The sequence below is a fragment of the Chaetura pelagica genome, unplaced genomic scaffold (assembly GCF_000747805.2).
Source record: "Chaetura pelagica isolate M959 unplaced genomic scaffold, ChaPel_1.0 scaffold135, whole genome shotgun sequence".
NCBI lineage: Eukaryota > Metazoa > Chordata > Aves > Apodiformes > Apodidae > Chaetura > Chaetura pelagica.
This window is the reverse complement of record NW_009953649.1, coordinates 3,507,271-3,521,729: the sequence shown is the minus strand read 5'-3', so window position 1 is coordinate 3,521,729 and position 14,459 is coordinate 3,507,271. Positions and strand designations below refer to the sequence as shown.

Here is a 14,459-nt window from a genome sequence, read left to right as displayed (position 1 = left end):
TTTTCTTTTTAAGTTTGGAAAAAAAAAATCCTTATTCAAATGAGCTCCTGAGAACCACCTCTGGTGTAACTCCAACTAGTCAGTGGGACTTCAAACACTCATGGCAGCTGCACAGATACAAAAGACTTTAAAAACCAGTAGAGCTTTTCAGACCTGCTGAGCATGAAGCTTGATATATTTTGCCTTCTCACCCTGCCCCTGCCTCTCAGACTTCCCTCTCCCTCCAGCCAGGGCTGGTGCTTTCAGAGGCCTGGAAGTGCAGTACATTGTGTGTCCAGGTGAAGGGCATGTCCTCCATCAGTGACTACCTGCCCGACCTCCATGTGGCCACGCAGCCAAGGCACGTGTCCGACATATCACCAGGTGCCCATCACTGTCACCTGGCCTCATGACTGAGTCTCAGTCAGCAGAACTGCAACAGTTTGCAAGCCTGGATTTTCCTGAGCAATATCTGCTTTGCTAGAAATCACCATGGGTGCTATGGTTTCCCTTGAACTCCAGTTACAAACAAACAGATGTAGGGACTTGAAACTCTCTTGTGTTTTGATATACCTAGTACTTAGTACTGGTTATTGTGCTGATGTTGATCTTCATTCTCCATATGATCCTGACGATGGCCAGAAATGCAGAATCATGAAAATACAGAATAATGAAAATTATTACAATATTAAGAAACTCAGAAACATCAGCTTTGAGTTTCAGAGCTCTTTTCTTCTGAATCTGCTCATTTGTTACTATGGAAACTTTCAGATACAAACAGAAAACCCACAGGCTTTACTAGCTGCTTTATCTACTTCAGCAAATTAGGGAGAGCTGTATATTACAAACAAGGGGTGTCATGACTACACTTCCTGTGGCAACTGAGTAAAGTTTGCACTCAAAACGCTGGCATGCTAAGGCAAGTGTGATAGGTCTTCAAGCCCTGTTTAAACCCTTGGAAGATTATTGTTTCTCAAGTATACCAGAGATCCTGACAAGTTATAATGGGAAAAAGACCTCATTGACTGCTATGTCTGCAAGGGCTGCAAAAATTTTGACAGCAAATACCCAGAGCAACAGGGTTTTACCGGTTCATTAGGAACTTATTCCTGTTCCAATACAGCTATTGACTAGAAAATATTATGGATTTTCAGTAAAAATTTTACGTTTTGTAATTTCATCTGAGGCTCTTAGTTGTGCATCTATATGCTATGTGCAATACCTACCATGCCTTTCAGACCTTAATATGTTACTGGGTTGTTGCATTCAACTAAATACATTCAACCATTTTAGCTTTCCCTCATGCTCTCTTTTCTCTGCCCCCAATGGCTTTTTTGTTGCTGTTCTCTATACAGCTTTCAGTTTGTCAGTATCTTTCTGGTAAAAAACATGGTGCCCCAATTAATTTTCCATCAGAACCACAGAGGATTACAGAAAGCAAGGACAAACCTCAAACTGTCTTAATTACTATTAAACTGCATTAATAAGAAAGACCTCCTACTCTCTGTTCCATGGTGTGGTGCTTTTGAGTAGGGAACACAGAATTCATGGGCTATTTTTTGTGGCTTTGTAACATTCAAAATTCATTAAGTGGTATTTCTTATTCAACAGCAGTTCAAGATCTCTTTCCATGGTATTTCTTCTGATATAATGTTTCTTAAAGGTTGTTGATCTTCACAGCCTTCCAGCTCTATACATCATTTAGTTACACCCACCTACACTTTTCCTAAATTACTTTCACTCTAACATTTTCTTCTCATGTTTCAAAGCTTTCCAGGTACCTTTGCTCAACACATCGTATATTTCAGTGTTCAGGTTCTAGCTGTGCTCTTTTTTGAATCTGTCTGAATAAATGCATCCATTCAGGTATTGTCATTGGCTACACTGACATATACATTAGCAGAATGTGCACCATGAGATACACCTTCAGATAACGCAGATGTGTCTCTCTATTGATATCTGAGGATCCACAATTATTTTCATCCCAGTTTTTCTGTGCACTAACTTAAAAATCCTTAAAATAATTACAAAGGTGATCCAGCAGGATGTATTCATTCTTAATATTTGGTGGGGTATACTTATTAATGACAACAAAATAAACAGATTCAAAGCATTTTCACTAGTAAGAGCACTTCTTAATTTCACTTTGATTTGCAGGTTTCTGACCTTCATTTCTTGAACACTGGAAGAATTTACCTGCTATTTGGGGCAAACGTATTATTATCCAACTTTGTATTACCTGTTAGAATAAGCTTTTTTCTCCAAGCAACAAAATAGTTACATTAGTAGCCATTTGATTTAAAAAAATACTTAATGAAGAGTGTGCAACCTGCAACACTGCTGTTTAATTTTGAGGACACTTTCATAATGCCAAAGCAAACATATTCCAAGCAGTTTGCAGAGTCTGCAAATATATTTATCCAAGTTATTTGCAGTAACTTGTTTTTAGTCAGTTTGTGATAAAAAAACACACAAGTGAACCAAGAGTTTCTTCACTAATCATTAGATGGGTGACTGAAATGTGACATAGCTTCTATATTTCAGATGAGACTAAAAATTAATACTAGAAACTGTAATTAATAGTCAGCCCTTTATATACATTATCAGAGTAATATTATTTTTATCTTTGTTGAGCTAAGTAAGTGAGATCTGTGATACATACTAAAGTTGTACATTGAAGCATTGCAGTGAGCATCTCTCTTGCTCCTTCCCCCCTGAATTTACAGTTTTATAAAAGTGCCTATGTACATACACATAATTGCTAAGTCCCAAAGTGAATCTACTTGTGTATCTAGGGATACTTGGCTGGATTTGAGAGTACTTCCCTGCCCCTGGGACCAGGTATAGCCTAGTAGCAACTCAGTTCCATGGTAGCATGAGTACAAAGCATGTAAACCCCATTCTGGCTCCTGCTTTGCCCATCTGGGTGATCAGGGCATAGAGACAGTGGGCTGTCGCTCTCTGATTCTACACAGAGAGTCTGACTCCAAACTGAGGACCCTGTGGATGGAAAGCAGGAGCATATCACAGGCTATTCAGACTAGGCATCTACATTACAGACTGTATATTATAGAATCATAGAAATTTCAGGTTGGAAGGAACTTCAAGGATCATGTGATCCAGTCTTTTGGGGTAGGAATACAGTTTAGATGAGATAGCCCAGCATCTTCTTGAGCTCAGTTGTAAAAATGTCCAGTGTTGGGAAATCCATCACGTCCCTGGTGAGATGGTTCCAGGAAAAGGAAAAGGAAGCAAAAAAATCAACTATCAGTAGGGTTGATGTAAATTAGAAAGCTTATGAGTATCTCAGATCAAAGTAATACTCAACTTTTGCAGCAGAGTAACTAATAAAGGAAATAACTAAGTTAGATTTACTTGACATGAGCCTGGGGCAAGACAGAAGGTTGGAAAGGCAGCTCTGGGCTTGTGCTCATTTACAACAACCCCAAGTCTCATCAGTGTCTGCCTCTGCAAGCATTAAGTTTTCACGTATTTTGTCTAACCATTTCCATCTTACCTTTAAAGCAGCTCTCTAATTTCTATAGAACATTGTGTCCTATGCCCAAGGCAATTTTGTCCTAAAATGAGGGTGGGGAGAGAAAAGGACCAGATAGTTCAGTAATTTACATTTCCAGAAACATCAGTGGGAGGTTAAAATTGCTCTAATTATACACCACCACCACAGAAAGCACTGGTCACATTGTAAGAACTGTTTTAAGATCCTCTTATCACCAAGATAGAGATTAGAGTGTAAATGGACCAAGGCTGAAATTGGTTTGTGACTCTCTTTTTGCTTTAGGTGATAATAATTGGTGCTTATCAGGAAAAAACCTGAATACACAGTACATTGGGACAGTGGTTCATGATGGCTCACTCACTCTTTGGTGAGCCACAGAGAGGTTAAACCTGAGTTAGTAAGAGATGAGTCCCTAGAATCAATGCTCTGAACAGGAACACACCAACCAGCATAGCCTGCTCCTTATGCGTGGCAGAGCTGATGGCTGCAGTCCTGAGGGAAAGGTCCTGTTTAGCACAGGAGGTATTACTAACCTGGATTAAAACCATTTCACTCTCTTACTCAAATTTTATGCCCCAGTGGCCTTATTGAAGCGGAGACCATGATGGAAGAGTTCTTGGGGATACCAGCAAAGCACCTGCAATGTGCTGCAGTGCAGGTACTAGCTTTAAATTTTAAGCTTGTTAGTTTGGGTCCCAGGAACAGTGAGGCCGCAGCGGACCAGAGCCTTGCTCAGGCTTGTTACTGCTTCTTACATGACTGCTGGGTTACAGAAAGCTTGTGAATGGCTTTTCTGTGGACTGGGCAGAAATTCCTCTGTTGGCTTCCCTAGGAGGGCTGAGAAAGTCTTTGTCCAATGCACAGCTTTTGGTTGGGGCCTTTCCTTTGCTCCGATTCCCTGCCACCTCCCAAGGCTGGACATCTTTGTGTGAGTACGCAGGGACGGCCCCACCTGTGCTGCTTTCCACAGCAGAGGTGGCAGGTGGCTGGTAACTGTCCCTGCTCCATGAAGCTGGGAGCTTTATGTGTTTATTGGGCTGTACCCAACACTGACCGCATCTGGTTGCTGATGAGATAATTCAGGGTTTGGTTTGGACCTACCTTTTGCTAACAAAGTTGACAAGCTCTTCTTGGGCTGCACTTAATGTTAATTCCTAAGATTTTAGCTTCATTGAAGGGGACCACTAGGTTATCTCAATGCTTCCTGCTGGCTGTAACGTTTCAGTTACTATAGTGACTACAAGGCAGTAGGTCTGGCCAAAGGATCAGTCTGACAATAAAAGAAAGGGAACATATATCATAAATCTGTGCTCTGAATCTTGTCTAACACCACCATGCTCAGTCCAAATGACCAAACCCTTCATCTCAGCAATCTTAAGATGCTCCCTTAGCTCATGGCCACCTCGATAACATAACAGATCACAACTATGGCATCCTAAAGAGATTAAACAAATCAAGGAATGTTCCTTTCTTTTTAACTGAAAGGGCTCTTTCTCAAGCACTTTTCCTGACTGCAACCCCAGCTGTTTCACTCAGGCAGTGACAAAAACTACATCAGATGAGGAGCCATTTCCCAACATGTTAGTTCCTAAAGTTGACCTCATCAGAGTACATATAACTGTTTAACCACTTATTTTTGTATCAATTAGGGATTATTAAGATGACAAAATGTTCAAGGCAAAAAGACCCCAAAAACCAAACACAAAATAAATGTTCAGGCTGAACTGAAAGTTCATTTCATTCTCTATGCTCTAGGCATCAGGCTATGCCTTTGATGCTGAAAGGATCAGAAAGTTGCACAGACTAGATTACCTTAGAGCACTGAGGCAATCATCTTCCACCTCAGAAACATTCAGACTCCAAGATGTAAATAAACCTTTGCTATCCAGTGTCTAAAGTAAGACATCTTCAGGACCCTGCAGTGTGGAGAGGAACGACCTGTTGTGGGGTGCTGAGAGTCCACCTTGCCAGCAAAGTCAAATTCCCCAGGCAATGGCAGGAGCAGGTGTCTTGGGTTTGGCCCAGTTAGGGTTGAGGCAGTCCTAATCACAAGCAGGAACAGAATTTGGGGCAGCTGGAGATACTTACCAACAAACAGTGAGCCAACTAACAAGCTGTGAGCCCATCCTACAACTGGGCAGGGGTATTTTGAAATGCAGTCTCAGATGTGGGTACATTAGTTCTGTTGAAGACTCTTGTCAAGTTACTATTAAGGACTGAAGTTGTTTCCCAGCTTGTTTAGTGTCTATAATCATCAGCTAAAAGTATCTGAAAATGACTGCCCAGGAGTCATGCGGAGATTACAGTGTAAAGATTTATGTTTGTATTAGAAGCAACATTTGAAATTGATAAAACCAGTGATGGTTCTGCTCCTAGAACTAATACAAACTCACACAAGAAATATACTTACATCTAACACCCCACCCCCTGCTCACCCCCTTCTTCCCCCCCCAAACAAAACAAAACCCACAAAAAATCTAGACAAAGCTGTGGTGAAAACTGATGATCAGCAGCTAAATTCAGTGTATGTTCTTGCTTGTAAAGCAAAAGCAAGCTTGTCTTATGTGTTGACAGGATATCCAAGAATGTGTTTGAACAGGTTCATAACAGATGCAAGGATTTGAAGAAATAGTACTTAGAGTGGTACACTGGGTATACTCAACTACAAACCTTAAGATGCTTTGAGACTCCAAGGAGCTCACTTCTAGGCAGTAAGTGTGAAAATTAAATCCTATAGGAAATTTTACAAAGGAGAAAGAAAGTTAGAAAAGGCAAATAAATACATGATGGGCATGAAATGAGGAACCATCCTATTGATAAAAGCAAGAAAGCACCATTAATCCTACCTTGTCACTGTGCAATCAAACTTCACATTTTCAATAGCCAACTGTGATCAGGCTTGGTGTCCTCTTCTGCCTTTCTGTGGAAAAATTATCCCTTTTCCCATTATACCAGGCAGATTATTTTTATCTTCACCGTCTCCCATGGATACTTCCTTCAAAAAGGAGAGTGACAATCAGTTAGCAAATGGTGACCATGCATCCCACATGCAGTCAGGGTTGTCATCATCACTTTGCACAAGTGAGTTGACTTGTATCTTGCTGATCGTATCTCAGGTCTGAGCTTTTCCAGCCCCATCTTTGCTTTTTGTCTAAATGTCAATTAATACCATGCGAGGTGGGTGGTCTTTGTTTCAGGATACAGTAGGTTTTTCCGTGCATTGTTAATTGTTAATTCTGCCTGAATGTGTCAATCTCAGTGTGACTCTCTACCAGCTATCCAGCAAGACAGAGCTCAAGTATTTCTGTAACAGCCCTGTGACTCCATCTCAGACTTGACTTATTAACAGGCTAATGGTGCATGAACAGAGCAAGGAGAAAAAATTGAAGGAAAGAACTGGAAAAGGAGACAGAGGAGAACAGGAAAGAAGATATTTCCCAGTGGAAATCACCAGATAGACCTCATGAGAGCCACTGTGGCTCTAAAGGTATTTGTCACAAGGCCATCAGAGTCATGAGCAGTAAGGCCTGATAGGTGGAGACAAGGTGCTTTGGTGGCACCAGCTTTCCCCATAGAGCAAGTTGGTAATGGAAAAATTATTAAATAGTTTGTTCAGGTTTGGGTATTTCAGTCCCAGAGCAGTTTGATTTAAGCACAGATGTTGACTTGGGGTCGATTAAGTCTATTATAAAGAGTATCACAGAAGAAAAGTCAGAAGAGCAGAATTTTAAAGTGAGGGGGAAGAAAATGAATGGAATAGGAGGACAATCTGAAAACAGAGGTAGTGAGTTCCTTAAGATAGCACTGCTTGTCTTTAATGTAAAGTACAAAATCTTGGGAACAAGATGAAATAGAGACTAAACAGATGGAGTGAGGAGAGATTCAAAGATAGATGACGCACCAGAGCTAGATGTGAAGAAGTAAATGATGAAGAAGTGGACTTAGCATAAGACACAGAAGATAATCAACATGTTGTGGGGTTTTGGTTTATTTGTTTGTTTGTTTTTTGTTGGGGGGGGTGTTGGTATTTGTTTGTTTTTGTTTTGTTTTTCATAAAAGCCCTTTGCTTTGTAAGCTGTACTTATTTGTATATTTGTAAGTTATACCATCAGCAAAATACGAGAGCACTTATTTTCCTCACTACATGAAGAAACTTGTTTTGAAGTCAAATCAGACAAAATGTGTTCCTGTGTGAAGAGCTTGTGATCTCGGTATTTTAAAATACTATTTTAAAAATCTTTCACACCCAACAGTTACATTCATTTACTTATCCCTACAGCACTTCAAAAAACTGTCATACCACATCTCATATTGATCAAAATGGGAATGCTTCAAAACCTTCATCCTTATCTTTTCATTGATCACTGTAACACAGAGGTTTCATTCTTCAGCTGGGAACTTGGCTTTTTTTTTTTCCCTCCAGGTTAAAGCTCTAAATCCTAACAGCTCCAGGTTCTACGAACTATGTGCTTTGGGGAGTTATGAATTTTTTAGATCAGCCAGTTCTTGTGAGCCAGTTCCCACAGAAGTGGTGAGTCACAGGTCCAGCATTTGAAGCCTGGAGTTGGAGATGAATTTCCCAGCTTGGATCTGACTCAAATTCTTTTTCCTCCAGGAATATTTACTGCTCAGCAGAAAAGTGCCACATTGTTATGTACATTTGTTTTTGTTTTACCAGATTTACAACATATGGGTGTTGTGCTAGCTTCTTCCAGCTATCACAGTCATTCCACATTTTTTTTACAATTTTCAACCGGTAATTTTCTACTCCCTGAAAAGGGAAGTGCATGAGTCTGAGCAAGGAAAAGCAAAATACTCAGAACAATATTGCAGGCTGTATTTAAGGGATGCAATCTCTCCTAGTGTGTGCAGTAGCAGGAGGTGACAGCCTCCCACCCGGACTGCCTCCCACCTGCACTGCAATCACAGGAGTAGAAATTTAGTCATTTGTTTACTTCTGTCCCATGAGGGACCAAATCCTGAGATAAGGCTTCTTCCCATAAATTATGTCAGAATTTCTCTCCAGTATCTGGTTTCCACCCAGGTGATTTATATTATAATTTGTAAATGTTCTCTACTGCCTGACTTGCAATTAAGCAATTGCTTGGTCGTCTTAAGCACTGCTCACCTTCCTTTCCCACCAGCTGTTAATGAGGTATCACGTTGCTTTGGGTGCAGCTCCCTACAAAGGTACAGAGAAATGCAAAAAAACCCAGTACAATCCCTCAGGGACAGACCTGACCCACAGGTCCTCACTCAGTGAAACACCCCAGCATTTTGATGGGATCCAGCCCACATGTGGAGTTGGAGGGTTTGACTTGCCACGATCATGTCACTGCTTGCTTCTCCACCTACACAAACCAACTGTTTTCAATTCCAGCATTTTATCCTAGTTTGTAACTAAGAGTCACCTGGGAAGAAATGCGTTTATCTCCTACCTGATGGAGGCCCTGGGTGTCCTTAGTTTCTGTAATAGCTTGTCTCTTCCTAAATGCAAAGAGGAGCCAGGGAATACAAAGGAAAGGAGGGGTTAGTAACAACTCCCCTCTCTGCAGAGTACCAAATGCTAAGACTGTGCGTTGTTTTTCTTCCAACAGTTTGGAGATGTTTCCTACAAGCTGCAGATCAGGCATAATCAAATCTTTTCTTCTGGTGTTTTCTCTGTTTTTTTCTGCCCCCTGCAAGGTGGGGTGAGCAAAGCCAGATAAGAAATGTCATAGCTTGATTCCTTAGAACACTGTCAGCCCTCCCAGAGCCATCCCCATGGGCTAGGCTTTCCAGGCTGGCTGTGGGGTGGGTAACAAGAAGGGAGTAATTGCCTTTGGATGAAATTGTGGTAATTGCTCCTGTTAAAAGACACTTGTTTCCTCCTGTAGTACTTCTGGGAGGACCTGAAGAACTGGAGGGGGGAAGGCTGACTAATGAGGCAAAGCAATCAGTATTTCTGTAGGTTTGTTTGTTATATTGCCTATGTCTGCGTAATGTAAATACAAATAAACTCATCTTTATTTTATTCATAGTTCTAATGGAAAGTCTGTGTCATGGTCTGAACCAGGTGGAAAACAAGACCCCAAGGGGGAACATACGTGGCACAGACTCTCAGTGCATGTGAAGAGCCAGGAGACAGGGTGCAATCAGACAGCAGTGATCAAACCCCTCACTAAAAGCTACCAAGGCCAAAGCAAGAGCCTGACTTTTACCGACATCGGCAGTAAGACTCTGTGCAATGTGGTGGAGGAAGAAGATAGAGAGCCCGTTCACCTCAACCAGCCCAGCAGCCCCTCCATGGTTGTGCACAGGCGGGTAGCTACAACCCCCCCGCTGCAGGCTACAGCGGAGGAGACCCAGCTCTTCTTGCCTGAGCAGTCCCCCAAGACCCTGCCCCTGCAGCCGCAGTCTCTTATGGACCAGCTGCAAGGAGTGGTCAACACATTTGCCACTGGCATTCCCGACTTCAATGCTATCCTCCCTGCACCTGGCTCAGGGAATGGCGTACGGCCCCCCTGCCAGCCGCCCCCACCCCAGCAGCCACACCTGCTGCCTCTCCAGGTGGCCACCTTCAGCGAGGAGCCCCTGTCTGCCCTGGCTGAGGAAGTGAAGAGTGAGAAACTGAAGCTCATTCAGGGATATGTGTATGAAAAGAACCCAGAGGAGGAGACGGATGAGGAGCCAGCAACCAGCAAACTGACTCTGGAAGACTCTCCGGCACTGACACCCCCATCCCCTTTTCGGGATTCAGTGGCTTCGGGCAGCTCCGTGCCCAGCTCCCCCGTCTCAGAGTCAGTGCTCTGCACCCCCCCAGATGTGACCTATGCCTCTGTCATCCTGAGGGATTATAAGCAAAGCTCATCCACCCTGTAGACGCTCCAAGGGACAAGATGAGAAGGACTTTGGCAGCTGCCTGCTGTGAGGTCCTGAGGACACAAGTCTCCCAGGGCTTAGGGGAGAGAAAACAAAGTCATACATGACAGGGCAAAAACTTCATCCTGCATTTAAATAAATAAAATGAAATAAAAAGAAAAAAAAATCCATTCTGAGGGCTCAAAATTCTCTAACTGTTAAAAGAAAAATATTGTACTTTAAGAAAATAATAGAAAACCATGATGAAGCACAAACCCAAGAGACAACTTCTATAGCAAAAAAATGAACAAACATACAGGAAAAAAAAATAATCACACTTAGTCACAACCTCTCTTAGCAATGCTTGAAAAGGACTCTGGCAAGTGTGACCTGGAGAAGTCATTAGCACATCTCATGACTGCTCTCTGTCTGCTACGGAACCAACACACCCAGGACTCGGAAGGGAGGGGTGTGGTAGAGGAACAATGCTAGAGACATATATGCATAAACTTTTTGGGAGGGAGTTCTGTAGGTAGTAGAACTGCATAATGTATTTGGGGGGAAGAAGTGGAGATAACATGAAAGCACATGGCTGTTACTGACTTTGAGCAATTTGTTTTTCATACTAGGCTGCTTTTTTGGGGGATTTGGGCTTTTTTAACTGCTGATTGTGAACAGAGCAAGAAATACGAACAAGACTCAAGAGGTTTCTGAAGAAAGCCTTTGCTGTAGTACTTGTAATATGATAAGGACTTAGAAACTGCCCTTTTCTATAAGATTGCAAACCATGTGGCTAAACTGTTACACAACATTTCTTGTAGCAGAACAATATTGATGAACTTTTCATAATACGACACATTTGCCATGTGATTACATCATTCCTTTGTGTTACTTCGGAATCAAATACACTGGAAAATAGCTGTATACTTAGAGCAACAACTATTACTCTGAAAGAAAGGCAGTTCCACACTGGAGGTTATAGATTCAGTCCTGAAACCAGAATGAGAGTACGTTTGTGTTTCTGTATGTGTGTGTATGGTATGTGTGAAGAGTAATGTCCAATAGCTACCACTGGAAGATTGTCGTATATGCTATGAATATTTTTATGTTTAAATCATGTTTTATATCACATTGTTACAGATATTCAATAGATCTTTGGAGGTTTGTATGCTGTGCTAACACATTCTTTTTCATATACAAGCTGAGACAGTTGTTACCCTTATAAAAGGGTGCTTTATTTTGCAGTTATTTTATGATATAGATATATGGTATTAATAATCAGTGCATTGAAAACTTGTTATTTTACATGTTTGCAGCAAGTGTGTTCATCAACAAAAAAATGCAAAAAGAAAATATCTGGTTTAGAAATTTTGCACATGCCAGTATAAAGGTGAGATGGAAAAAGTAATTAAACTGTTCTGTTGCTTCAGATAACTGAAAATAAAATCATGTCCGAACAGGAATTTTCATCAGTGCTTAATGTGTGCATAAATTCCCAGGGTTTCTTATAAACAATTCTTTTAATCTCTTTATGATGTTTAATTGTGTGTTCTTTCCATATGTCAACACTTTTTTTTTTTTTAATATACAATATTGTATCTTAAAGATAACTTCTAGGCATCTGTGGTTCTGTCACTCATTCCCCCTCTTCTATCCTTCATGTGTTTCCTAGAGGTGGGCCTAACAGAAAGCTCCCTACTGGCTCACATCATCAAAGTCCAGGTCTAATTGCTGTGGCTTGAACTTATGATACTTATTATTACCCTATTTATAAATGTGTGTATTATACACATACAGGACAGGATTTTAGCTGATATGAACTTTTATTGTGCTGTTGAATTGAGCTGAGGATTGGCCCCACAGTTCTACCCTTTCTTTCCAAAGATACTTTTAAGGAATCTCTTCATGTCAATATAGTTGCAAAACCTGATTTTAACCAAGTTTCTTCTGAATATTCTAGCAAGGTTTTTCTTAATTCAGCACATTTCTGCTCTTTTTCTTTCTATTCACTTGTATTTCAAGAAGTCCTGATGCCAGTTATCAATTCTTCTCTGCAGATCCAAATCTCATTATTTTGATCTAATTATATAGTAGTGGTATTGAAAGGTTTGGCTGGTGCTCAAAACCAGATTAGAGCTTTTTTTCTGGGTCCACTTTTCATGATGTTTGCTCCTTTCAGTATGACTAGCAGCCAATTGCTATCACTGTCCTAACTTGGAAAGCATGCAATGACTTTGCCCACAGACACGGTTATGATGTTTTTGTCAGTTGATTCATGTCTCTATAATGAACTAAAGACACGTGAGGGTCAGCTGGTTGGTTTTTGTCTGAGAGGGGTTTTTAGGGGGTTATTTTCAGTTGTTGTTTCCTTTTTAATGCTGACAACTCATTAAAGCAATGACAGAAATGCCATATTTTCTTTGCTGATCACCACATTGGCAATGAATTCTATCTTCTTACAATCTTAGTACAAGATTTGTTGAGCTGTGCCCAAAAACATATGTTGTCAATAGCACAGAGCTAGTACTTGGAAGTTGGTCTTTGAAGAAATGAGGTAGATAAGAAAAAGAGTCTTACCAGTCTTGTATAAATGGAAGGCAACAGTATGGCAAGGTACTATTATTTTCATACCTGTCTGTTTTGAACATATTAAGCACTGATTTTATTACTGCAATGTAATTCTATCATGAGTAGTTTTCTTGAAATTCAGTATATTAGCTTTTAGTTTGTAATTGTTAAAACTGGAAACATACACATACTTAAATATATCTAAAGAGCAAGAACTCACCTTGTGTATGTAGTTGTATGAGCTATGAAGCTTCCTGTAAAAGTTCTTTCTTTTGGTCTGTCAAATGCTTGATGAAAACTGCCTTTTTGTTGAAATGATCTTGAAAATGCTGTAAAATAAATATTTTCTATTTATTATTTAAAAATAGAATGCTAAGATTGTTAATTTTTGCTTCCAAAGTCAAAACCAGCCATGTCTAGTAATTAATTGTTCCAGTGTTTTCTATGAGGTGATGCTCAAATGGAGGTAGGTATTGATTAGATTGTTGCATTAAGTGAGATGGGGGAGAGTGGAAGCATTTTTGTTCAGAAAACAAACCCCTGCTCTTTGACTTCCTAATAAAAATCAGGAACCCCATAGGAATGCTTTTGGGTTGACATGTTGTAGAAGATAATGCAGTGAGAAATGACAGGAAATTTTGCTTCTCAAGGACATGTGGAAACACCAGCCCTTCACTGAAAGTTCTCCATGTGTGACATCTCTCTGTAAGATGTCAGCTTCTCCCATCACGGAAACTCAAATATGCTTTCTTGACAGCTATAAGCAATAGGCATTGATCCATTCCAGGCATCTCATGCCTCCTTCCTCTACTGCCTCCTTGCTCTGCAACTCAGACACACTGTGGCCTTCTGGTGATTACTGAACTGCTCTGTGCCTCAGCTACGGCCGCTGTAAGACAGGAGTGTAAATGTGTTCTCTGGAGCATTGCTGAGATTTTCAGACCCAAGTGTCACTAAACATAGAAAATCTAGCGATTTTTTTTCTCTTTACACTCACAAATAGGCTTGTTTCTAGTGGCTCCTTGGTTTGGATCTGGCCTTGCAAGAGCCCATATCTGACCAGTCAGTCCACCTACAGCTACTGCACTGCTGGACTACAGAGAGTGACGTTGCACTCAGTGGTAAGTGCCAAAAGTTTGGTCTCTTTATTTGTTGAGGTTGGTTTGGTTTTATTGGTTTGGTTTGGTTGGGGTTTTTTCCTCCTTTTTTCTTTTTTCTTTTTTAATTAAAGTCTAGTTAATCTGTGTCTTAATAAAAGTCCTGCTGATCAAGTGGACTCAGCTTCAAAAACTTCCTCCGGACAACACAGTAGTTACTGCCCTCCAGAGCACCCAGAGCAGCACCATTCCTGCAACCAGTTACTGTTTGTGGGGCCCAGCCCACAGCAGCTGATCCTGACCTTGCTGCACATCTTGGCAGTCACATGAGGCATTTGGGGATACATTGTACAATGAACATGGGAATACGTAGGCTTGTAACATCTGAGAATCATCTAAGAAATAACAATTGTTATCTCATCTCCAAGTAGCTACACATGCTGTGCAAGTGAGTTCAT

At 40.9% G+C, this 14,459-nt stretch overlaps 1 protein-coding gene across 2 annotated transcripts in view; it reads left to right on the top strand.

Annotated features, from left to right (window-relative positions):
- GRM1 (glutamate receptor, metabotropic 1) overlaps positions 1 to 10,643 on the top strand; it is a 163,583-nt gene extending 152,940 nt beyond the window's left edge. For both annotated transcript variants that reach the window (XM_009999979.1, XM_009999980.1), the window contains exon 10: positions 9,517 to 10,643. In XM_009999979.1, coding sequence (XP_009998281.1) covers positions 9,517 to 10,357 — 841 coding nt within the window. In that variant the 3' untranslated portion in view covers positions 10,358 to 10,643. The remainder of the gene's footprint in view (positions 1 to 9,516) is intronic.
- The last annotated feature ends 3,816 nt before the right edge of the window (positions 10,644 to 14,459 follow it).